The sequence below is a fragment of the Lagopus leucura genome, unplaced genomic scaffold (assembly GCF_019238085.1).
Source record: "Lagopus leucura isolate 7727_CA_CO unplaced genomic scaffold, USGS_WTPT01 Super-Scaffold_100001, whole genome shotgun sequence".
Taxonomy (NCBI): domain Eukaryota; kingdom Metazoa; phylum Chordata; class Aves; order Galliformes; family Phasianidae; genus Lagopus; species Lagopus leucura.
The window spans coordinates 99,339,998-99,363,393 of NW_024962262.1; the positions used below are offsets into that span (position 1 = coordinate 99,339,998).

At 41.1% G+C, this 23,396-nt stretch overlaps 2 protein-coding genes across 2 annotated transcripts in view; both read right to left on the reverse strand.

The window, feature by feature from the left end:
- Nucleotides 1-60: 60 nt before the first annotated feature.
- METTL16 (methyltransferase 16, N6-methyladenosine) lies at nucleotides 61-12,586 on the reverse strand. Its single transcript, XM_042867894.1, has 9 exons — nucleotides 12,413-12,586; nucleotides 12,137-12,336; nucleotides 9,892-10,032; nucleotides 8,400-8,515; nucleotides 7,785-7,927; nucleotides 5,860-5,929; nucleotides 4,655-4,744; nucleotides 1,341-1,514; nucleotides 61-1,257 (listed from the first exon to the last, which is right to left on the reverse strand). Exons 1-9 carry the CDS (start codon nucleotides 12,538-12,540, stop codon nucleotides 643-645), a joined length of 1,677 nt encoding a protein of 558 aa, XP_042723828.1. The 5' UTR covers nucleotides 12,541-12,586; the 3' UTR covers nucleotides 61-642.
- A 2,789-nt stretch (nucleotides 12,587-15,375) lies between these two features.
- LOC122178255 (tumor necrosis factor receptor superfamily member 1A-like) overlaps nucleotides 15,376-23,396 on the reverse strand; it is a 12,771-nt gene continuing 4,750 nt past the window's right edge. Inside the window, exons 2-10 of the mRNA XM_042868329.1 lie at nucleotides 21,967-22,168; nucleotides 21,544-21,672; nucleotides 21,072-21,215; nucleotides 19,371-19,452; nucleotides 18,998-19,065; nucleotides 18,652-18,774; nucleotides 18,275-18,312; nucleotides 17,393-17,549; nucleotides 15,376-16,959 (exon numbers count right to left, since the gene is read on the reverse strand). Of these exons, the coding sequence (XP_042724263.1) occupies nucleotides 16,658-16,959; nucleotides 17,393-17,549; nucleotides 18,275-18,312; nucleotides 18,652-18,774; nucleotides 18,998-19,065; nucleotides 19,371-19,452; nucleotides 21,072-21,215; nucleotides 21,544-21,672; nucleotides 21,967-22,168 (1,245 nt within the window). The 3' untranslated portion in view covers nucleotides 15,376-16,657. The remainder of the gene's footprint in view (nucleotides 16,960-17,392; nucleotides 17,550-18,274; nucleotides 18,313-18,651; nucleotides 18,775-18,997; nucleotides 19,066-19,370; nucleotides 19,453-21,071; nucleotides 21,216-21,543; nucleotides 21,673-21,966; nucleotides 22,169-23,396) is intronic.

Consider the following 23,396-nt stretch of genomic DNA (forward strand, 5'->3'; position numbering starts at 1 on the left):
CTAGCGGTCGGGTCGGCTCCACGAGGCGTAAACCGAAGAACAGTACAGAAATACACCGTGTTTCTAAAATGTTTCTTTCTTTAATCAGTCAACGCTTAAAGGATGTATGCATATTGCTACGCTGTAGGCCAAAGGCTAATCACATCACAGGGACGAGAGGTGTACTTATAGCCCTGGCTGAGGACTCGTCGCTGCAGAAGGCAACTCCCAAGGCAGACCAATTTCCTGCATTTGTACGAAAATACTGAAGAAAATATTTCAGCAAAGTACTAGTCTATATTTCAGTAAAGTACTAGTCTACATACTAACAATATATAAACCTATTACACAAGATAAGAAAAAAAAAAGAGCATTGTCATTATTTGAAATGGTCACAGCATAGATGCGTTTCACTGCAACACATAGTTTTATAACTGAAAAATAAGATATATTACTTCTTTGTCCTTCATTGCACATGAAGTCATACTTCATGTACTTGCAGCTTTAAAAAAAAAAAAGCTATTTAACATTAAAAAGAGCTTTAATTTTCATTTTACTAATGTTTAAGGGGAAATCTTATTTTGCTAACCATTTAACCATTTAAACCATCAAAAATAGTTTATAAAACTTGAAGACTCATTTTTACCAAAGTGAGATAAAAGGCTAACTAGCAACCAACCGAAGAACTTGGTTCCGTAGGTATGTGCACAGCTGGTTCATTAAGTCTCTGTTCTGTCCTTCAACCCAGTGCATTTCTACTAATACATCATTTCCTTCTTTCTTCACGTTCATTAAACACTTAAAGAGGAAACACCTACTGGTTTCCTTGGGACTTTGTCCTTTTTCAGCTGATAGATCACTAGTTTGCTCTGAAGGCTGAGGTCCCTGCTTTGCACTACTGGAACCTTCATTATATGATGCTTCTGCCTGCTTTGCTTCCATCTCCTCCTCCTCCATACGCTCACTAAGTTCTTTGGTGGCCGACTCGTCCCTTAGCTCATTGTCTGCAGTCAAGTGGACATCCTCATCAGGTGCCACAAGCTCAGTTTCAGAGTCTTCAGTCTTGGGTTTTTCACAGTCCAAACTGTTGCTCACACTGTTCTCACTGTTTTTTCCCTCTTCCATTGCTTGCAGAACATCATTAGAAGCTCGAGGAAGTTCTCGTAATTGCCTTACTCTCTCTCGTTTCTTCCTCCTCAGATGAACCCAGGAGTTTTCAATGGCAGTCACAAAAAGGCTAACTTCATCTTTCCCACAAGGAACACGCTTATGCTGAACCTATTGAAGACAGAAGAACTTCAAATTATTCATTCACACACATTAAAGTAGGCTATTGTAACATCTAACACTTAATATTTTACCTTTAAATCAGCAAGAATCTTCTCTATCCAGGCTCTAACAACAGCAATGCCTTCTACAGCATCCCAGCCCATCGCTGCAGCTTTGATGGACAACTCTTTGACTGTAGAAGCCAAGACTGTAAATGTAATTGGTTTTCGAGGTTTTTCTAGCTTTCTTTTCTTAGAGGGAGGTGACTAAAAGAAGAAACAAAAGCAGTATAACACCAAAAAAATACAGTGCTATGCAGTATTAATGACTTTTGTACTCACAATATCTGTGTTTGTACTCACAATACCTATGAATTAACAGTGTATCTAAACCACTAAATAGTTGCTAACATACCCTGTGTTTCACTTTACTCCAAAGAGTTATCAGATAGAAAGATCTCAAATGTACTTTGTGCTAGTCTGATAAACAGAGGGACTTTATCTTCTTATGTCAGCCAAAAACCTTAACCACTTCTTTCAAACTGTTAGCTCTTGGTGAGCTGACAACATTTGGCTGCTCATGAGAATACAGATCAGGTGCTAATATCCACACAGTGATTCAAGTTAATTGAAAATTTACTTGTAAAATCCTCCAAGTTTGGTTATTGCCTGTACTTATCTTACATTACATGTAGATATGGATCAAAAAAGCAACAGTCTCACCTTAAGGTGAACAAGCTCTATTTATGATCATGTTTGGACTTTTTTAAACCATGCCCTGATTGAGTTCATGATCTCAAGGAACACAGGCCTGGCAAAGAATGGAGTTAGGACCTTAAACTTTAGGAGAGCAAACTTCAGGCTGTTCAAGGAATTGTTGCATGAGGTCTCCTGGGAAGAAGTCCTTAGAGACAAAGGAGTGGAACAAAGCTGGCTACTCTTGAAGGATGCCTTTCTGAGAGTGCAAGAACTCTCCATCCCTCAAAATAAGCAGGCAGAGAACACAGGAAACCAATGTGGCTTGGCAAGAACCTACTGGTCAAACTGAAGAAAAAAAGGACAAGTACAGGTAGTGGAAGCAACAATGTGTCACCTGGGAAGAATACAGGGATGCTGTCTGGACTTGCAGAGATGGGATTAGGAAAGTCAAGGCACAGCTGGAACTGAACTTGGTGAGGGACATTCACATCAACAAGACGGGATTCACAGGTACAGTGGTCAAGAGACAGGACAAAGAGAGTGCACCTCCTCTGCTAAATGAGAAAGGAGAACTGACTACAACAGAAATGGGGAAGGCTGAGGTACTCAATGGGTTATTTAACTCAGTCTTCACAGGCAGCCAGGATTCTCACATACCTGAACCTGAACCTCCAGATAGGAACTGGGGGAGCAAACTCTCCCCCACTGTAAGGGCAGAGAAAGTCCGAGACTGATTCACAAGACTGAACGGGACCAGATGGCAAGCATCCCAGGGTCCTAAGAGAGCTGGCTGACGTGGTTGCTGAGCTGCTCTCCACGATATTTGAAAAGTCAGTGAACTCCCTGGGGACTGGAAAAAGGAAAACATCACTTCCATTTTTAAGAAAGGGAGAAAGGAAGACCTGGAGAACTACAGGCCTCATATGGCACCTCACTTCTATGCCTGGGAAGATCATGGAACACTTTTTTCTGGAAGACACGTTAAGGCACATGAGGGATGAGCAGGTGATCCAAGACAACTAGCAAGGCTTCACCAAGGGAAGGTTATATCTCACCAATCTGGTGGCCTTCTAAGATGGAGTGACAGCATTGGTGGACAAAGAGAAGGCAACTGATGTCATCTACCTGGACTTCTGCAAGGCCTTTGACATGATCCCCCACCACAGCCTTATCTCCAAATTGGAGAGAGATGGACTGAAGGGTGGACTATTCGATGGATAAGGAATTGGTTGGAAGTTCCAATCAGAGGGTTATGGTCAATGAATCTATAACCAGGTGGAGGCCAGTCATGAGCAGCATCCCCCAGCAGTCCATCTTGGGTCCGGTACTCTTTTAATGCCTTTATCGATGACATAGATGAAGGGGGTTGAGTGCACCTCAGTAAGTTTACTGATGACACCAAGTTGAGAGATGCAATTGATACAGCAGACGGAAGTAATGCCATCCAGAGGGACCTTAATAAACTCAAAATGTGGGCCCTTGTGATTTAATGAGGTTCAACAAAGCAAAGTGCAAGGTATTGCATTTGTGTTGAGATAATCTCAGATATGTATACAAGCTGGAAGAAGAACTCCTTGAGAGTAGTCCTACTGAGAAAGACTTAAGGGTCATGACTGATAAAAAACTTAACATGAGCCAGCAGTGTGTACTTGCAGCTGGGAAGGACAATGGTATCCTCAGTACCATCAGAAGAGAGGGGGGCAGCAGGGCAAGGGTGGTGACTGTCCCACTGTACTCTGCCCTTATAAAGCCACTGCTAGGAATACTTTGTCTAAATCTGGGGCCTACAACAAAGGAAAGATGTGGAGCTTCTGGTGAGGGTCCAGAGGAAGGCCACAGAGATTATCCAAGGGCTGGAGCACCTCTCCTATGAAGATAGGCTGAAGGAACTGAGCTTGTTCAGCCTGGAAAAGAGAAAGCTGTAGGAAGACCTCATTGCGGCCTTTCAATATTTAAGGGGAGTTTATAAACATGAGCAAAATCAACTTTTTACAGGGGTAGATAGTGATAAGACAAGAGGGAATGGTTTTAAACTAAAGGAGAGAAGATTGAGACTTGATATCAGGGGAAATTTTTTACTGAGAATGGTGAACGATGAGATGCTGGAACAGGCTGCCCAGAGAAGTTGTGAACGCCCCATCCTTTAGGATGTTTAAGGCCAGGTTGGATGGGGCCCTGGGAAATCTGATCTAGAACTTGATTTAGCAGTTGGCAACTTTGCCTGTGGCAAGTTGGAACCTGATGATCCTTGGGGTCCCTTCCAACCCAAGCCATTCTATGATTCTATGAAATATTCAGGTCTAAAGCAGCTAAAACATATTCATATTTATTTGGTAACAAGAATCCACATGAAAATTAAAATCAAGTTCTCAGGAGAAAATTTTAAGTTTAAATCTAGCCCAAATTTGTAATATCTACATACGCTTTCTGGAGTTACAAGTGACCCATACCTCCACTGAAACTCACAGGAAATCCCTGCAGGTTTCTTTTTCCCTCCCGATACACAGGTCATAATGGATCACATGTAACAACTGCTAACAGACTGGAAGCCAATTAACAAAACCCACTGTCCAAACAGCTTACTCCATCAATATTCCTTTCTGATGGAGAGCAGCTCCTTTCACAGCTGTTGTACTTACATCTCATTAGGCTCTTCCTCAAATAAGAAGCACAGACATAGAAAAGCAAGACAAAACTAAGGTACTTACAGGTACTTGCACATCATCATAGAAACTCCATGCCAGTGCCCATCTCATAGTACGTCCTTGACAGAATTCTGTGTGAGTAACTTTAGGAACCTATGTGAAGTAGCAATATAAAATTTTCGTTTGTATTAATAAATAACACTGTTGTACTCCATACATTCTTAAGCAACAAGAGTTAGCACAGTTCCTCAAGGCAGGAACGGAAATTCCTTCTGACACAGCTCATAGTTGTTAGTGACACATGAAGCTGTTAGGTGTCAAGGCTGGTAACAGTGACTGAAATTTCCCATCTCTACCTACCACATCTGTGCACTTTGAGGACTCCAAGTTCAAGTTCAGAGACATACAACACTACCCTTTAGGTGCATTCTGTCTCTGCAAAAAGCACATTCTTTTTCCCTGTTCGGAACCTGCTCCTGTTCCACATTTGAATGTTGAATAAAAGGGACACAGAACAAAGGCAATGTATCGCTGGGAAAGTAAGCAGGGCCATTTTTCTGGGCATGTCTGTATCTTTGTTAAAAAAAAAAAAAAAAAAAAAAAAAAAATTGCCCTTACACATAAAACTCAGACCCAATGTTAGCATTATATAGTCTTTCCATACATGAATGTCATGAATGTCGTACAGTATTTATGTATGGTATTAAGGATGTGCTATATACGGTCCAGGATAACTACCAACCATCCCAGTTCACTCTGAACTGTTGTCAGCTCCAGAGCATAAGCCCCAGCTCTATACAGCAAAAACCAAACAAATAGAAAAATATAACTTTTGAGTACTGCCTAAAACAGAGCACACATGTACAAGAGAAAGAGAGGGAGAGGGAGGGAGACAGAAATGAGACACGGAGACAGACAGACAGAGGAAAATCTCTATTCTAGATTTTTTTCCTACCTTTGAATTCCTATATCTATCAAAATTCCAATAATAAATTGAATTTTTTGGAACATGAATGCCATATTCTAATCTGAACCATCACACAGCTTGGTTAAAACAAATGTAACTCCAGATCTACTATAATAGTGATTACGAAACTAATCAAAATGGAATTCATAGTCCCAAGAATACAAAAGGAAACCTCAGTTCTTCTGTACGAAGCTCACAAGGATTTCTCTCATTTTAATGAGGTGCTGACAGTACATCACAGGGAAGAAAGTGTGTAAAAGTTCATAATGAATTCAACATACACAGGATATGTTGAACTTACCCCCTGGATTTTAAGTTCCTCTTTCAACGGTGCTAAACTGCATTTCTTCCCCAGCATACAACTGTACCACCTGCAGACAATAAACAACAAAGAGTTTTTACAAACACAGATCAAGGGAAAAGGGAAACTAACAAAAAGAACTACCTGGATCTGAAATCTGCATGAACAATATCAAATTAAAAAACAAAAAGAGCAGTCTTAAAGAGTCTTAAGAGCAATCTTAGTCTTAAATAGAGTACTACGACAGTACAACATGAAACAGGAAAGGAGCAAAGACAGACTAGAGAGGAGAATGTGTTCTCAGAAAATATGATGATATTAATATTGAAACAGCATCTGAACAAGCAGGAATCATGTCTCAAAAAGTGACCTTAATTACATGTAAGATATCATTCCTTACAATAATCTGTGACTTTCCTTGGAGCACAATCAGCGTAAGAAGAAATATTCAGTTACTGACAAGCATATGTGCTTAAGAGGCTGACCTATTGATTGCCAATTCTGCTCATTCATAACTGATTATCCAGGTTCCTATTACCATATGAGAAATAAAACACTCTCCCACCTTAAAAAAAAGAAATTTGTTTAGCTGGAGCTAATCCTTTCACTTAGCTTCTCATCTTCAGTATCTCCAAGCAATACACTTCTGCTCTTCATTTAACTTACTTCTCAAGTCTTGTTATCCTCTCTTAAATAACTGTTCCTTAATACTGCAGTTAAGTTGATTTTCCGCACAGTACAATATAAAGAATTTCACAGAGTAATACTTACATGAAATCCCAATATTCCTGGCAAAAATAAAACACACTTCTTCCACAAAACTACTAAATACCAAACCTTCAACTTCTAGTTGAAGAAGAAGGGACGAGGAGGTGGAATAAGTCAATAAAGCCTCCTGGCCAACAGGAGTCTCAGTCCTCTCTATTAACAGTTCACAACTCATGCCCTTTGGTACTGTTGCCAAACCTTGTTTCTAACAAAACACGAAAGAGTATTTTAAGCAAGCTGTTATTTCTGTATCAAGTTCTCCCAGGTTTACAAAACTGAAACCTCCTTTTTTTTTTTTTCCCTTGAAAGAACTACAGGACAGAAGCACTTCTAATAGAGTCCTGTTTCGCTTTGTCCTACTTTTCCAAAAAATGAACATATTATTTATATTTTTTTTTCCACAGATTCATCAGTAGAAAACATACATTCTAAATAAAAGAACTGGCATCAGATGGATGAGATCATAATGCAGTGCCCCAAAAGAGTCTCAAGAAGCACATCTTGAATATACAGACAGAAGGCTGAATTTCCTTTGCTTGGAACACTGACGAAGCTCTGGTAGTAACACCAAAATTGTGGCAGCTGTATTTTAGAAGTATATTAAAAAATCTGAAGGAAGCTCCCAGCAGAGCTAGAGGAATAACATACAGAACAACACCGCTTAGTGGGAAGGGTTGTCTGAAAAACTGAAGACATGCTATTTTTTCTTGTTCAGTAGAAGATCTCACTACAATTATTATTTCAGCTTATATTCACATCAGATAGCATTCAGTACAACACTGCCCTTTAGTAAATAAATCTGTAAGATATCAAAATTCAACCAGGAAAAGAGAAGAGCTTCCAGGTGATGAAGAGATTACTAGGAGTTGACATACATCCTCCTGTCCCAGATGAACCTAACAATAAATGGTGACCACATGTGCTAATTCAGATGCAAGCTATGAGTGCCACTGGTAAGGGCTTTTTTGCTTTCTGCCTTCAAACATCTCCTCTAATGACTTGTAATAATTTGATGTCAGGAACAATTAATTTGATATAAACTGAGACTGAGTACGTGAACTAAACTGGACCACAGTTACATTCTTTACTAAAACACCACTTTCACATTACTTCAGACAAAGAAGCAGGTCAACATTTAACCAGAAGAAGGTACTTACCGTAACCTCTTTTTCAGTTGTAAGCTATCATGAATAATTCTCTTGACAAACTCTAGCTCTCCCCCCTCGGCCATGATTTCAGTGATCCCTCCTGTATTTACAGAACTTGGGGGAGGGCGCCGTGGATTTCGAGAATTTACTCCCTGGATAAGAAAGATTATTTGAGATTAATTAAAATTGTTAAACGTTTTTTAAAAGGATTACTTTCAAACTATATCCTAACTCAATTTTCAGTCAGTAGCAAAAGTCACCGCCTCTATCCTCCCCACATTGCCACCATGGGTAATAGACAAAAATACGTTACAAATAAGCCTATGTAGTGGGCACTGAATTTTAGATTTAGTAGCAGTCTACTTGCTAAACCAACTCTCAAAGACAACAAAATCTTGTGAAAAAAATCCACTTGAGATAGGATAGCAGTTCTGAGTTCTTCAATATTTCTTTTGGGGCAGAGGGCCACAGAAAGAAAATACTTCAATGCTATTTTGTAACAATTTGGGATTTTCCATAGAACTTTCCCAAAGAGAAGAGGTTTAAAGTGACAAAGAGGATACCCTCCCACTCAGTGAACACAGGAGTAAGTACTCACTCACAACTTTTAGTTTGCTAACTTACCTTCGCTTCCAATTGGTTGGCAAAAAAAGGAGGGTTGCACATGCAGAAATCGTAAATTATCTCAGATTCTTCTTTCAGCGCATCCATTAGAAGAGTCTTCTGTGGTACCTTAACCACTAATAGAAAAGAAGGATTTAGTCAGTAAGGAGTGCTATATTTCATCAAATGTGTCATTTTTATTTCTGCGTTTCTTGAAGCAATATACTGGATAAAAACTGCACTTTCTTAGCAACATACTCTACAAAAAAAGCATAACATCAGCATGCAAATAAAGACTTTAGGTTAAGGAGTAGCATATAAACAGCTTATGGGTATACACATAGTGGAAGACGTGAGTCTTTAAATCAACAATTAACTGCATGAGTTGCACTAAGTTCTCTGCTGCAACTACAAATGTAAAAGCTTTCATTTGAAGAATAAAGATTATATTGTAAAATAATCTCCGGATAAAGCTACCCAGCAAAAATTTCAAGACAGTCTTTTGAAACATGACAAAAATCATTTGGAGGAAAAAAGGAACACATGCTGAACCATTTTCAACCTGACTCCAAAACGCACGTTGCTAAATTAGTTACTGATTACAGCAGCATAATCAGCTCTAGCTAAACACTTCAGACCCAGGAATTAAGAAGTCACAGGGTAGATCAATTACAGGAAGCTGCCAGCTACATGTACCCTTAGTGGCACTCCCTGCCCTGTTGCTCTGCTCAACAGCAGTCAATTATTTACCTCAGACTATCACTGTTGGCATTACAGCTACAACTAAGACATTTTCCTATGCTGGAGCTATTTCCTGCGAAGTGTAACACCACCACACCACTAAGAATCCTACAATGAGAATGATTAAATACTATCATTGTTCCCCACGTCAAGATCTGGGTCTTCAAGACTGACAGGGACAGGCCAAGAGGAAAATATTCCGGTAGAAAGAATACTCCCAAAATCTTGCAGAATCAGAATTTTTATTTCAGAGATGAATAATGGACCAGCTTTACAGTGTATAAAACCCTCATTGATATTTTTCCAAGCTCTTCCATAGATAGAGTCTAGCACTCTGCTACTACCACACTGTTAAGCACTGCTAAGACTTAACTCAGAAATGAAGAATAAGGATTGACTCTGTACAAAGTACATGTATTAGTGTCATGTAAATTATTTGAGGGGAATACTCCATGTCTCCTAGTAGCCGAAACAGCACGGACTCTAAGAAATGCTTCAGTAACAGAAGGAAACATGGAGAGAGAAAAGCTCCCTAGGATTTAGTTTAACTTATAGATTTTTGTAAAGATGAATAGCTCTTTTTCCACACTTGCCATTTTGAACAAGCTGTGACTTTTCGTTTTAAGCATACATGGACCTTAGCAAACACTCTGCAAGTAAAAATGACAGAGCACATATTGGCAGGAATATTGGTTCTGATATGCCACTTGAACATGACAAAAAAAATAGGCCACAACATTCGTTTGCCACTAAATAGCCTATTACACCATACCTTTTATAAGATCAGACAAGTTATTCTGTTCCACATTCTTCTTGGCATAATTGAAGCACATGTCATCCACTTCTGTTGCAAGAAAATACCAGCCATTCAACGTTGATCCAAGTAATGGGTATATGCACGACGCCCCTGTCCCTGCAGATGTAAAAAACATATGAAGAAAGCAAAATAAGTCTCTAGCATTATACACAGCAATCATGCACGTTAAGTAACAAAAAGAATTAATTTCAAGAAAGCACTGCTCACCAATCACCCATTACTCAGTTCTTTAGTGAATAAATTTAAGAAGTAATTTAAAACACAGCATTGTGAAAGATGCATTATGAACAGAGAACGCTGCAATCCTCCCTAGAATACGTTTTCTAGTAGATTATCAACTTCTTTTCTTCAGCAATTTTCCCACTTTTGCAATAATTTATACAGAGAAAGCCAAATGTATCCTGTTTTACTAAGAAAAAAATGCCAAAATGTATCTTTTTCTGTATTTTTCTATCTTCTGTCAAGTATCACGAGTAATTTTACTTTGATGCACGCAGCAACCACTCACACACAAAAAGGAAATCTGATATCACAGACTTTTTTCCTATTGACAAAAAGAAAAAAAAAAACAAAAAAAAGAACAGCAGGGGTGCCAGTTAAGATCTCTACAAAGGTAACCAGATAAAAACTTGGTAATGAACTGAAATACACTGCAGCACAAAAGGATTATTTTTAAAACGTATGGCACATCCAGGTGATCCAATTACTAAAAACTTTAAAAACCAGAAATCAGAGATTTATCAGGCATCTACTATTATACGGATTTATTGAAACATAAAAAAACAACAACAGTAAGCAAGGAAAAGCATGCACACTTATATCCAGAGGTCCATGGGAATTGTTTTTGAAAATCCTATCTAATGACAACTGTGTTGAAGTCAGCTATCGAGTTTTGAAGTTATGAAAGTAGCTGTGCCCATGCCACATGATGATACAAATCTTCACAGCCTACTTGAAACCAAGCCAAGAATGCAAGAACTGAAAAATTACACCAACAAATAACAATAAGCTAGAAAACATTCATGACAAATATTTGCATAGTAACTGAGATTACTGAACCCAAACTTTGAGGAAAGTCAGTAACTGCAGCATTTTCATAATAAAGACAAGCAAAGCTCTCAGACACATGCACTGGCTGGTATCATACACCCGTGGCTGTTCAGTCCAATTTAAACTATATCTTGTTTTCTACAGAAAATCATTTTCAATCAACAGATGCCTATGCTAGTAGCTTCCTCGGTTCCTAATTAAGCCTCTTTTAAAACTTAAATCGTGAAAGAACTAAGAAAATAATAATTTAAGGTTTTTGTTGTGTTGTGTTTTGGTTTTTTTTAAACACAGACCAATCATCTGTCACACACACCTGAAACCACAGAATTTCAGGTGGGACAGAATGCCCTCCTAGTGTCTGCTATGATGCTGTGCTTTGGCTTTAAGAGAAAAACAGTTTTGATAACACACTAATGTTTCAGCTGTTGCTGAGCAGTGCTGTACAGAGCCAAGGATGTTTCAGTTTCTCAGCTTCTCATACTGTCCTGCCTGTGAGGAGGTTGGAGGCACAAGGAGCTGGGAGGGAACAGAACCAAGAGAGCCCACCTAACCTGGCCAAAGGGATATTCCATACCATATGACTTCATGTGAAGATAAACTATAAAATTGAGGGGAGCTGGCAAATGGAAGGGGGGAAAGGAGGGTCCGTCACTGCTGGGGGCTGGTAGGGCATTGGTTGTTGAGTAGTAAGCAACTGAACTGTGTGTCATGTGTTTTGTGTGTGTGTGTGTGTGTATATATATATATAAATAATTATAATCAGAATTACTGCTCTATCTTCCTTTTCTGGCCCAGTGAATCGTTTTTATCTCAGCTTAAGAGTTCTGCCATTTTTTCCCCAATTCTCCTCCCCATCCCACTGCAGGGGGGAGTGAGCAAAGTGCTGAACAGCATTCAGCTGCTTGCTGGGTTAAACCACAACACACAGAAAAAATACCTTAGTGAAGGAACCCTAGAAAGAATTACTACGCAGTTCATAAGCTCTAGTGTGTGTGTCTAAAATGCTAACATAACTCATCAGTTAAAAGAAGACAGAGAAAAAAAAAATACAACCGACTTCCCACACATTTGTTTTCTCAAAAACACTTCATTAGCCGTAAATAACGGACTAATTAAACACTTTGCTATACAGACAGCTCGCAGTAAATACCTATGTCAATGCCCCGCCTAAGCACTCGCTTGTCAGCATCCTGATGGCCAATGAGATCCTCCACCCAGTGGATGTAGTTCAGCCTCAAGGGGACGGTCGGAATGAGCCTTTCCAGAGGGATGTCAATGGTGAGTCCAAAATCCTCCTTCAGAAGGGTACACGTCAGAGCTCTCACCGCCTCGGGGTCCTTGAAGTTCAGGCTGAAAACACAAACAGACGTCGCGTTGGGGCCCGACACGCGCGCAGCTCGGAAACCCGCTCCCCGCGGCCGCCTACCTCACCCTGCCGGCCAGGGTGGTCTGTACGTGCTGCCGGAACTCGGGGTACTTGCCGGCCAGGTAGGCGAAGTCGGGCGGCTTGTCCTTGTAGCGGTTGCGCGCGTGCATCGACTTGTTGAGCGCCATGGCGGGAGCAGCCCGCCGCCCGCACCCAGCGGCCCCACCGCAGAGCCTCCCGGCACGCACCGCGGGCCGCCGGGACGTACCAAAGGCGGAGGGCGGGGGGAGCTGCGAGGGGACGGAGCGGTGGGTTGGAAAACCCGGAGGTTTGATACGCTCGATGGATAACGGTGGCTTTTTTTTTTTTTTTTTTTTTTTTTTAAATAATGTGCACACAAACATGCAAAAATCCCATTTTCCTGAAGGTGGCCGTCCAAGATCGGAGTTGCTTCTGATTGGAAGAAGTATTTACTATAAATTACTTCTAATAGGCGTTCCACTGAGCGCGCAGCAATGAAAGCTCATCCGGAGGGCAGGCGAGGAAGACCATTGGCTGAAGCAAAAGGCTGTCTGCTGGACTGTCATGATGCTGAAAGGACGCTAGACGGTAGAAGAGACCATGGAATAGAATCATAGTGTGGAAAGTGAAGATGTTTCTGCATTGGATATTGAAAAGGGCAATTGATCTAAAGAAGTAAGCTATAGCATATCCTTAGAAATAGCTGATGTGAAAAGTAGAAATACCATATACATATTAGTAACATATTTTAGAAACATAGTTACCAAATTACTCGACAAACTCTTTCTCACAAAGCTGCAGTAGACTTCACACGTTCTGAACAATGTGGGCACAGTAGTCTGAACTAGGAAACATATTGTAAGGTTGTTCGTTAGGCCAGCAGAAGTGAAATACATTTAACAAGCTTTCAAGGAGTCAGGGCCTTTACACAAAGCAGAACTGTCCCACTCTGTGGGAATGTTAGGATGCCACAGGCAGGCTCCAAGATACTCCCCTCTGTCCTCCTTCCAAGCTTATCTCTATGCAAGGACAGATGGATGACTAGAACAATGAGCCAGTGTAAAGGGCACAAATGCTAGGGGTTAATTAAACAATTAAGAGGTTACATTTATGTTGTAAAGCAGGCATCTGAAAGTTATGACCAGATGTTTAAGAAAGCAATTGTTAGGAGGCAATTAACCAATTAAAATATTTGTGTTTGGGTGGCAAGGATTTGTTTTACTTGGTATTTGCATGATTAGTGAAGCATTGCAAAAGAGTGTGAACCTGCAGCACCCAGCCAGTGAGGAACCAGGGGAGAAAGAGATAAGCGTCAGGCAATAGGGGATAAAAGATGTAACACTGTTTTCTGTGTGCGCTCCTGTTTGCAGGAGGCCCGCCATTGCAATTGCAAATAAAATCTACTTTATCACAGATACCAGCCTGGAAAATTATTTGGATATTTCCAACACATAGAATCACAGAATTGTGCAGGTTGGAAAAGACCTTCAAGATCACCAAATCCAACCGCAGCCTAACCATACCACCCTAACTCTAACAACCTTTCACTAAATCATGTCCCTGAGCACCACATCCAAATGGTTTTTAAACACATCCAGGGATGGTGACTCAATCACCTCCCTGTGGAGCGTATTACAGTGCTTAACAACCCTTTCTGTAAAGAATTATTTCCTGATATCCAACCTAAACTTCCTCTGGTGCAACTTGAGGCCATTTCCCCTCGTCCTGTCACCTGTCACCAGTGAGAAGAGACCAGCCCTGCTCTTGCTGCAATCACCTTTCAGGCACTTGAAGAGAGCAATAGTGTTTCTCCTCAGCTTCCTTTTCCCCAGACTGAACAGCCCCAGTTCCTTCAGTCTCTCCTCATAGGGCATATTTTCCAAGCCCTTCACAAGCCTTGTTGCCCTAGAAGACTGGAAACCTCATCAATCACTACCTGAGATAGGCATGTATGTGTTATTTATCTCACAGATAACTGATGAACATGTACTACCTGTGGAAATATAATGGACTCAGAATCACATCATCTTGGAAGGGCTTATGGTGCAAATACCCCAGTGCTTCCTGGTGCTGCTAATAAAGAATGCCTGATTTAATGGTAGAAAAACTTTGCCATTCAGTTCCTATGCATTGATTTCTATCGTTCGCTTCTCACAACTATACCCACAATGTGCAAAAATGGCTTAGTTACTCTGAAGGTATCTTTAAAATCCTCTGAAGCCTCTCAACACCGCGAATTGCTTTCTGTATAATCAGTTTGGGCCTGCAGCCCCCAACGGCCTGGCAGCAGCCTGCCATTGGCATACCTGGTTTCCCCGTTTCATCCATAACATGAAGAGTACACCCTTCTAGTTATTATCATACTGCTGTTTGTTGAACACAGATTTCGAAAGAAACATAACAAGGATTTTATGATGAGCTTTGATTTTAAAAAGTGGCAAAACAAAGGCTGAAAATGGGACTTAAAGCAGGCTTCAGCTCCCAGCTGTGTTCTCAACAGCTTGGGCACATTTCATTTCTACACAACTTTTCCCATCAACACAGGAGGAACTTACTGTCTGATTATAGTGTTTTGGTTCCTTGGATAACTTGGATAAATACTTGCCTCAGCAAGAGTAACATTGAAGTATAATCTATTAGTATTCTTTTATAATTTTTTCATTGTTAAACCTCCAAATGCTTGCACATTGTTCCAAAATGAACTTTATGTAGGCATCCCAGTTGACTCTCAAATGTCTGAAATGACTTGCTTTCATTCCTAGTTCCTGCCCTCACAGCTGTCTGTGTCTTAAGGGCACCTAAGCTGCTAAGCTTCACACAGAAAAGACTAATTTTTTTTTATTTTTTTATTTTTTTTAAACACAAACCTTTTTCACCAGAGCAACAGCCCAGCTCATGTACAACCCACCCTTTCTGCTTCTGGAAGTCATTCTCCACTTTCTGCCCCCACCCACAGCCAGAGAAGTGAAGCTGATATGGACAAAAGCAGAATGGAGGCAGAGTTAAAAATATGAATTTTAATTTGGAGCACTTAGTGTATTTACAGTAGAAAGGTTCTCTTTAGTCAAGGGACAATAGATTTTTAAAAATCCACATTCACAAATATGTGGACCTGCACCTGATGCAGGCTAATTGCTTTTTGCTACTTCTGCTTCACTCAGGATAACAGCCATGAGAAAATGATGGTGAGAGCTTGTAGATGGAATTAGACGTCTCTTATACCCAAGTAGCACTTACATAATGGAGTCCAGAAAGTAGTGTGAAGTTATCCAACAGCTGCTAAAAAATGTCTCATATATATGTACATATACACAGTCCCATTTGCAGCTCGGTCAGATTCAGTGAATCATTCAGGGAGAGACAGGCAAGCAGACACAAGCCTACCAACCTGTGTGCAAGCACAGGTATTCAGGGACACTCACTGCCAGGTACAAAGGTACCTCCTCACCCACACAGACACGTGCATTCTTTTCCACTCGGCACTAGAACAAACATACACACGTTTTGTTAATGCTGTTTCACATGGTTTTTACACACAAAAGAAACTTTAGAAAAAGCACCAACCCCTTCATCTGACCCGCTGGCTCAGAATCCTTATTCCTCTTGAACCAGAGGGAAATGGGAGCGTGAAAAGGATAATGCCCTCCTGTTTCTCTGAGCCACCCCTTCTAAATCTCTGCAATGTCTGCCATAGTAAGAAGGCTGAAGGTACAGCACTTTGTAGCTGATACCAAAAGGGAGCAATCCTCTCCTGCTCCCAGAAGTAATGTGCCAGTTGCAGGCATGTCCTCTCACAACTTCCCTTGAGTCAGATTTTGCAATCAAATGGCTGCAATGTGAGCCAGTTTAAGTATCTGATATTGCAGAAAAATAGATCTGCAAAAAGTGAGTAAATATTTTAGCATTTGAACAGCCAGTTCAGCATTTGAACAGCCAGTTAGACTGTCATGTGGTGAGTGAAGCACCTGCTTTAGCAACAACTTGTCTGCAGAGTAGCTGAGGTATCACGTCACTCTGAGCTCCTGTTTTCATCTTGATCAGAGTACACGTATCACTTCCTTTGCGAGGTGCTTTCCCTCTTTGGGAAAGGAGTTGTTGCAGAGGTGTCTCTTGGCTTAAAAGGAGTTGAACTAACATGGTGGTTGCAGAGCAAACGTCCAGCATATGCTGCTGCTGCTTCCAACAACCCATTTAAGGAGGGATAGAAAGATAGGAGGGAATGGGAAAAGAAAGACAAGAAACGGAGTTATGATCCTCTCTCAGAAGTCAGAGCAAGGAGAAAGATCAAAGATCACTGTGGAAACTGCAAGGTTGATGAGAGTTCTGGTTTAACAAAGCCTCTTGAATAGCTTCACTGCAGCCACTCAGCTCCATTTGGTTGAGAACGCAGCTGATGTGCTCCACAGTAGCAGCATGGCCCATCTGCAGTTTCCAGAGTCTGACCATTTCATACTGGGCATCTCGTAAACGTCGATGCTCCATCTCAATTCGCTCCAGATCATAGTCAGTCAGACCCAGACGCCTCACAAACTCTTTCCACCGAGATGGTGGTACATGATCCACCACAGTGTACAGAATAGCAGGGTCTGAAAGAAGAGAAGAAATAAAGTATGAGAATCAGGGTTCTGCAGCCTCAAGGGGAACATGTCTTAGGACTGTGCATTGCCCCCTCCTGTTCAGGTCTTCTATAGACCCACATGATGTCCAGACTCACTCTTAACCCTCAAAAAACAATGTGATACTTCCATATGCATTTATAAGGTTACGAGCAGACTTAAACATTCAAGCTTAGGGCCTTGCTGCCACATTTTTGTTAAAAAAAAAAAAAAAAAGGCATTAAAACTGACACTATGGCAGCATATGAGACAATCCATTTTGCTGATTGCAAAAAATGGGCGACAGGGAAGTATGCATGCACATACACAGGGCATGCACACCTGGTAAGGTCTCATCCTCCCAGCCATATCTGCATAATCAACTCCTGATTTGCCTAGGGAGGGATACCGGAGTTACACTTACTGTCTGGAAGCTGCCTCTTCCTGGCAGGTCTGACGCAGTCTGGTAGCTCATGTGAACTTTGTAGCAGAGGTACAGATGGTGGTGTTGCACTCACTAGCAATTCTTTTTCTTTCTGGATCTCGGGAAGGACAGCAATTGCACTTCCTTTTACCTCCACCTGAAAGAGACAATGTCTCAGTTCACAATCACCCACAGTAGCACAGTACTCCCATTGCAAGGAATCACCAGCTGTATAAAAGAAAATGTCGCAAAGATAGGTGGGAAGCAGCCCAAGTTTGAATTTTCCCTATATCTCTTTTTTAAGCAGAATGCATCAAAAGTCTATTTCACAAGGAATTTAATTCTTCTTTGAACATCAAGAAAGTGGTAACTTCGAAGAAAGCCTGGAATCCCAACTCATCACCATTCTAGAAGTTCCACAGGCCACCTCTCTCATCAACCCTCTTTGTAACACTGTGGGAACCCGACTTTGACTATTGCTCTTGATTGCTGCTGATCAACAACGCACCTGAGGAAACACTGTAAAGCTGGACTGAGAGGCTTATGGATTGAAGTTCTGAAGTGAAATAAAACCATCTAAATTTTCTCATCTTAAAATATATAAGGAGACAATGGGATTAAGGATTAGCTGTCTGAAAAAAACAATGCATCCAGAAAGAAAAAAGTCAGGAACTTGAAAAGCACCTCCTAGCAAAAAGAAAGTAAAATTTTAATGGTTCCACCCGCTACAATGAAAGACTTTTGAATTAAACAGCCCTATTATTCAGCCTATTTGAAAACACAAGGTTTGAAAACAGCCCATGGGGAACAATTTTACTCTGGATCCCAGGTTAACATGGTTGAAAGAGGAAGGGAAGCTCTTATAATCACCATCTTGCTCACCTCAGATACAGGCTCCTTGCTTGTCTGTGGCAAAGATACTTGAATGAAAAAGAAAGAAAACAAATTATTTTCACTTCCTCTCTTCCCAGAGAAAACAGGAAAGCAGCTATTCACAATCCTGACCTCAAAAGGTTTTTATAGCAAACTGTCATCTGCCAGAAATGAGCTCACATGCACTTCCAGTCACAACACAGAAGCAGAGCTGCAGGAAGCATACCAGCAAGCTTGGCTGTTGAGTTTTCATGTTCCTTCTGGCCTTGTATCAGAGCAGAGTAATGGATCCCACTGTCTTCCTCACACACGTGTGCATGCATACATTCACACATCTGAGTGATGTCTATCACAATTAGTATCACAGCATATGCTGCTATACTCACCACAGGAGTAGAAAGAAGAAGCTATCCCATTTTTCTGAACCAGCTTCACTGCTTTATTTACAATGTAGAGGACACAGATAACTACAATTATCGCCACAATGATGCCAAGAATAAGGTTCCCATCTGGACAAAAGGGAGAGGGCAAATGAGTGTGTGACTGAGAAAGGAACAGGTAAGTACTTAAGTACTCCAGAAAGAAGAGCAAGGGAGCGCATGCAAATGGTAGTGAGAAAAAGAATAATGATTTGAAACAGTAAAGAGAGCAAGGGGATGACAGGTAATGTTAAGAAAACAAAAGTTCACACTGAAAAGATTCCATTGTGCCTGAGGTTCCCCCAGTACTCACTCAGCTCAGATGAATTCGGAGAGGTAGTCACTGGGCTATTGCACTGCAAGCATTCTTCTCCAATGCAGCTGAAAGAGTAAATCAGAGATGTGAGCATGCAACACCAGACATTTGCAGCAACCCTAGAATGAGTCCAGAGGAGCCTGCAAAGCAAAGCAATGTAGTGTGTTTACTGACTGTGGTCCTCAGTGGTTCTCCACAATGACTACATGGAGAGGACTGGAATGGAGGACAATACTAATTGCCCTGAAAAGCCAGAGTCATGTAAACTCAAGATGGACAGAACCTTGAGAAAAATTTCCTCCCCTTGTAGAGCTTGAATCAGCTCTCTCTCCTATTTGACAGTCACACAGAGAAAAAGAAAAAAGCCTACCTGTTGCAATGCTTGCAAACGTTATTAAGTGTCAGGAAGAACATAGGCTTACACCTGCAAATTGCATCTCTGTCCTTTGAACCTGCAGAGAAAAGAAGAAAGTCTTGGCAAAATCTGGACAACAAAGAAACCAAAAGGAGAAAAATTCATCCCAAGAGAGGTGAGAGATTATTCCTCTTTGAGCCTGAAGAACTGTTACTGGAGAAAGAAGACTCAGTTTACTTGGGGCAGGGGAAGAAGAAAATAACAATAAAGGTGAGGGCATCACTGTTCTGGTAGGTCAGACACCTCTGTTGAGGTTGGGAAAAGGAAAAAAAAAAAAAAGAAAAGACTGCATCTGAGATTCTGAGCTGGGTCTGATGGATAAGAATTGTTGCAATGCAGAATGGGGAAAGTCACTCCAGTTCAAGTGTGACAGGAAGGGGAAATTGCATTAGGCAAAAATAAGGAAGAAGTGGTCTCTGAGCAGCTGGGACTGCTGAGGAAGTCAGTCCACAGCAGGGAGAAATCACTTCAAGCCATAGGACACACATATTCACGCTTGTGATCTGTTGTTCTGTGATTATGAAGGGTGAGAAATTGAAAAGTTATTGCTTTTAAGCAAGCCACAGCACAGGTGCTGAAATTAACAACAAAAAAAAAAAAAAAACAGGCAAGAGTAGTGAAGAAAAGGCAAAGTTAAAAGAAGAGAGGTAAAAAGGCGCTAGAATAAGCAGCATACATTCTGTTACATGTGAGGGACATGACAAAGATCAGACAAGGGAATGAAGTCACTCAAGGACAGTGTATGATGATGACCCTTGAGAGCAGGTGTAAGCACACAAACTGTAAGCGAGTTCATTAAACTCCACAGGGAATGCATTTAAAAAGAGACCAAAAAAATCACATTGAAGGGGACAGGAAAAGCAGAATTTATGAGGAAGAGGGATTGCTTTAGGACAGCGAGGTAAGGAGCATTTAAGGGATGTGAGCAGAATTAGACTTCAGGACAAACTGGAGGGTGGCAAACAGAATGGGGTTAACATCTCTAATCCCCCACTAGAAAGGAGACAGGTTGGGATAGCTAACATGGCTAGTTCTTTCAGACATCTGCACCATCCCCACATCCCAGTGATGGCAATGAAATGCACTTGGTATACTTCAGTATTACATTAAGATGCTGCACGGTATACTGTGATGGTTCAGCATTCAACTGATGAGCAATTCAACTGGACACTGACAACAGTGGCATTTTCAGTGTTTATACCTACAGTGTGTAGAGCAGTTAGTAAGGGAAATGCAATGAGCATAAGGAGAAATATCCAAGGAAAGACAAAAAGAGGAAAGCAAGTAGGAAATTGGCATTCAAACATAAAGATCTTAGTTCAGTACATGCAAGGAAGGCAGAGCTACTGAAATTAAGTAGCAAATATATCATAATAGTCAACACAAGAAAACACACATTAAGGTATAGCCCGTGACAGAAAACAGGAACTGATTCCAAGGCAGGCAAAAAATGACAGTCTTCCTCAGGAAAGCAGGCAAGCAAGACAGAGTTGTCCCAAAGCTATGATCACTTAAAGGCAAGCTGCTGCAGCACGTTAGCAAGCAAGGAGAAGGATGATCACTTAAAGGCAAGCTGCTGCAGCACGTTAGCAAGCAAGGAGAAGGATGCTAGCATCTATCTTAATGGCATCTGTACCATACCCATGCTATACTCACAGTTGGCAATAACTCCATTAACACATGGGCTGCAGTTCTTGCACTGGAAGAAATCAGCCTGGCCAAACTGATATTGATTCTTCCGACAGCCACACACAGTATCCTGCTTTAGGGTGCATGGGGTCTCTTCTATCTGCTGCAATTCTGAGGAAAAGAATGATAAGTGACTGTACCAACCCCACCTTCAGCTCAGACCATTGTTAAGACAACAGGTGTTATTAGCCCCTAATCTACAGACAGGGAAAAAAAAAAAAAGAAAAAAAAAAAAAAAAAAACAAAGGCTGCAAAGAGCATCTCAGACTGTAGTAACTTTGCAAGTCTTATCCCTGTTGTCCCTGAATCCCTTCCCCTACGCTGTCCCTGTACCCACTCAGTCACTTTTTTTCCAGGCTTGCTCACTCATCTTGCCATCCCCTCCAGACCCTCACCTACTAACACCACCCATGTTTCTCAGGACCCACAGATAACTCACCTGCACGGCACCGTGTACACTGGAAGCATTTTTTCATGATGTTGTCAACAGCTGTGAACGTGCCATTAGGACAGGGAAGACAGACAGGGGCCTGGTCAGGCCATTTACAGTCTTTTGACTTGTAGGTACCTGCAACAAAAACAGCTTAAGAGAGATCTGACAGGAAGATATACATGTTGTCTTACGGAGAATTGGAGTCACTGAATCCTCAAAGAAACCCTGGAGTCAACACAGAAAGGACTGAGCATGCTGCTTCTCACAAGCATGGAGGAGACTGACAGTCCAAGAGAAGAGGCAGGGAGAAAGAATTCCAACCAAGGAAATGGAGCACTGATGTAGCTAGAGGACAAGATAGCTTGAGAGCACAGGACAAGGGAATGCAACTGAGGTGAAGAGTAATGCACTTATTCTACTGTACTGTACCTGCATGGCACCTCATGCAGCAGTGGGTCCCTTTGGGATGTAGGTATTGTCCAAGCTGACACCGCACTTGCCTCTTTTCTCTCCTCAAGATGTTAAAGGGATATCTTCCATCCAAAGTTACCCGACGGAGTTGCAGCATATATGGCACTGGAGCAATTCCCTCTGATTCATCCATCAGCACACAGACAAATGTTAGGATAACCTGCAAACAGGGAAAGGGAGAAAAACAAAGAAAAACATTAGAGAATCTCCCATCTCCTGGCAGACTGCACAGTTGACTTCAGCAGAGTACAGTATTAGAGGGAGTCATGCCTGTCACCTCTATTATTAATACAAGCTAGCTGTACACAGAGCAAATATTTCTTGTGAGGTACAACATATAGATGGAATGCCTTGAAGATGCTGCAGCTTGCAGGAAAATTACTCAAGAGCAAAGGAATGCTTTCATTAGGGAAAAGAACAAGTCAATCTCGAAACAGTTCCAGAAAGAAGAATGCATCCAGTACTTGCAGAACAACTGAATAAGTAAACCAGATGGCAAGTCTGGAATAAAAAGGCGCAGAATGATATCACAGTAGGCAAGTACAGAAAAGCTTCAAAACTTTTTACTGAGCAGGCCAGCCCTAGAGAAGTGGGAAATATAGGTATTCAACTTCTCCCCAGCAAATACATTTTTCGTTTTAAACTGATACTGTTAGCAGTCAGTCTGAGCAGCCTGCCACAAAGCTCTAGACTTTTTCTTTTTTACGCCTTTAAGATTTACTTTCCAGTTTTAATTTTGAAGGTTACTGTTACCAAGAATTTTAACAACAAAATCTTATTATATTATAATCTAATAATTTAATTAGGATTACATTATAAAATGATTACATTATTATTTATTTTAACAATAAAAATATTACGATTGCCTTGACTGCAGTACGATGTGTGCGTGTATGCACTGGAAGGAACAGCAGAACAAAGAGTTAAAAGAACAGCTTGAATTGGTAATGAAGGACACCATTCCCAGCAGTAGAATTGAGAAATGTGCTTTCTGTGTCATGGCCAAAAGGTCTGCATCCTGCTAGGACCACAGAACAGATGACTCATCAGCCAAAGACCCTGCGCATGAGAATGTAGGCAGACTCAGCACAACACATGAAGAAGAACCTTCGTTTGCAGCCCCAACAGAAAAAGTAGACCCTGGACACGTATTCCAATCACGCATTCAGACAAGCCAAAATTAAACAACATCAAAATGAAAAGGAATACCACCTCTCCATCTCTCCTGCCCACACAATTTCACACTGAGCTTCATTATATTAACATTTCCACATTGCAATGTGTTTCCAGCTTTCATTTTTGAAATCAGTGAGGTACCTTGCTGCACAAGCTCAACTACAACTACAGAGCTCTCTTTTTTGCTTGCTTTTTTTTTTTTTTTTGGGGGG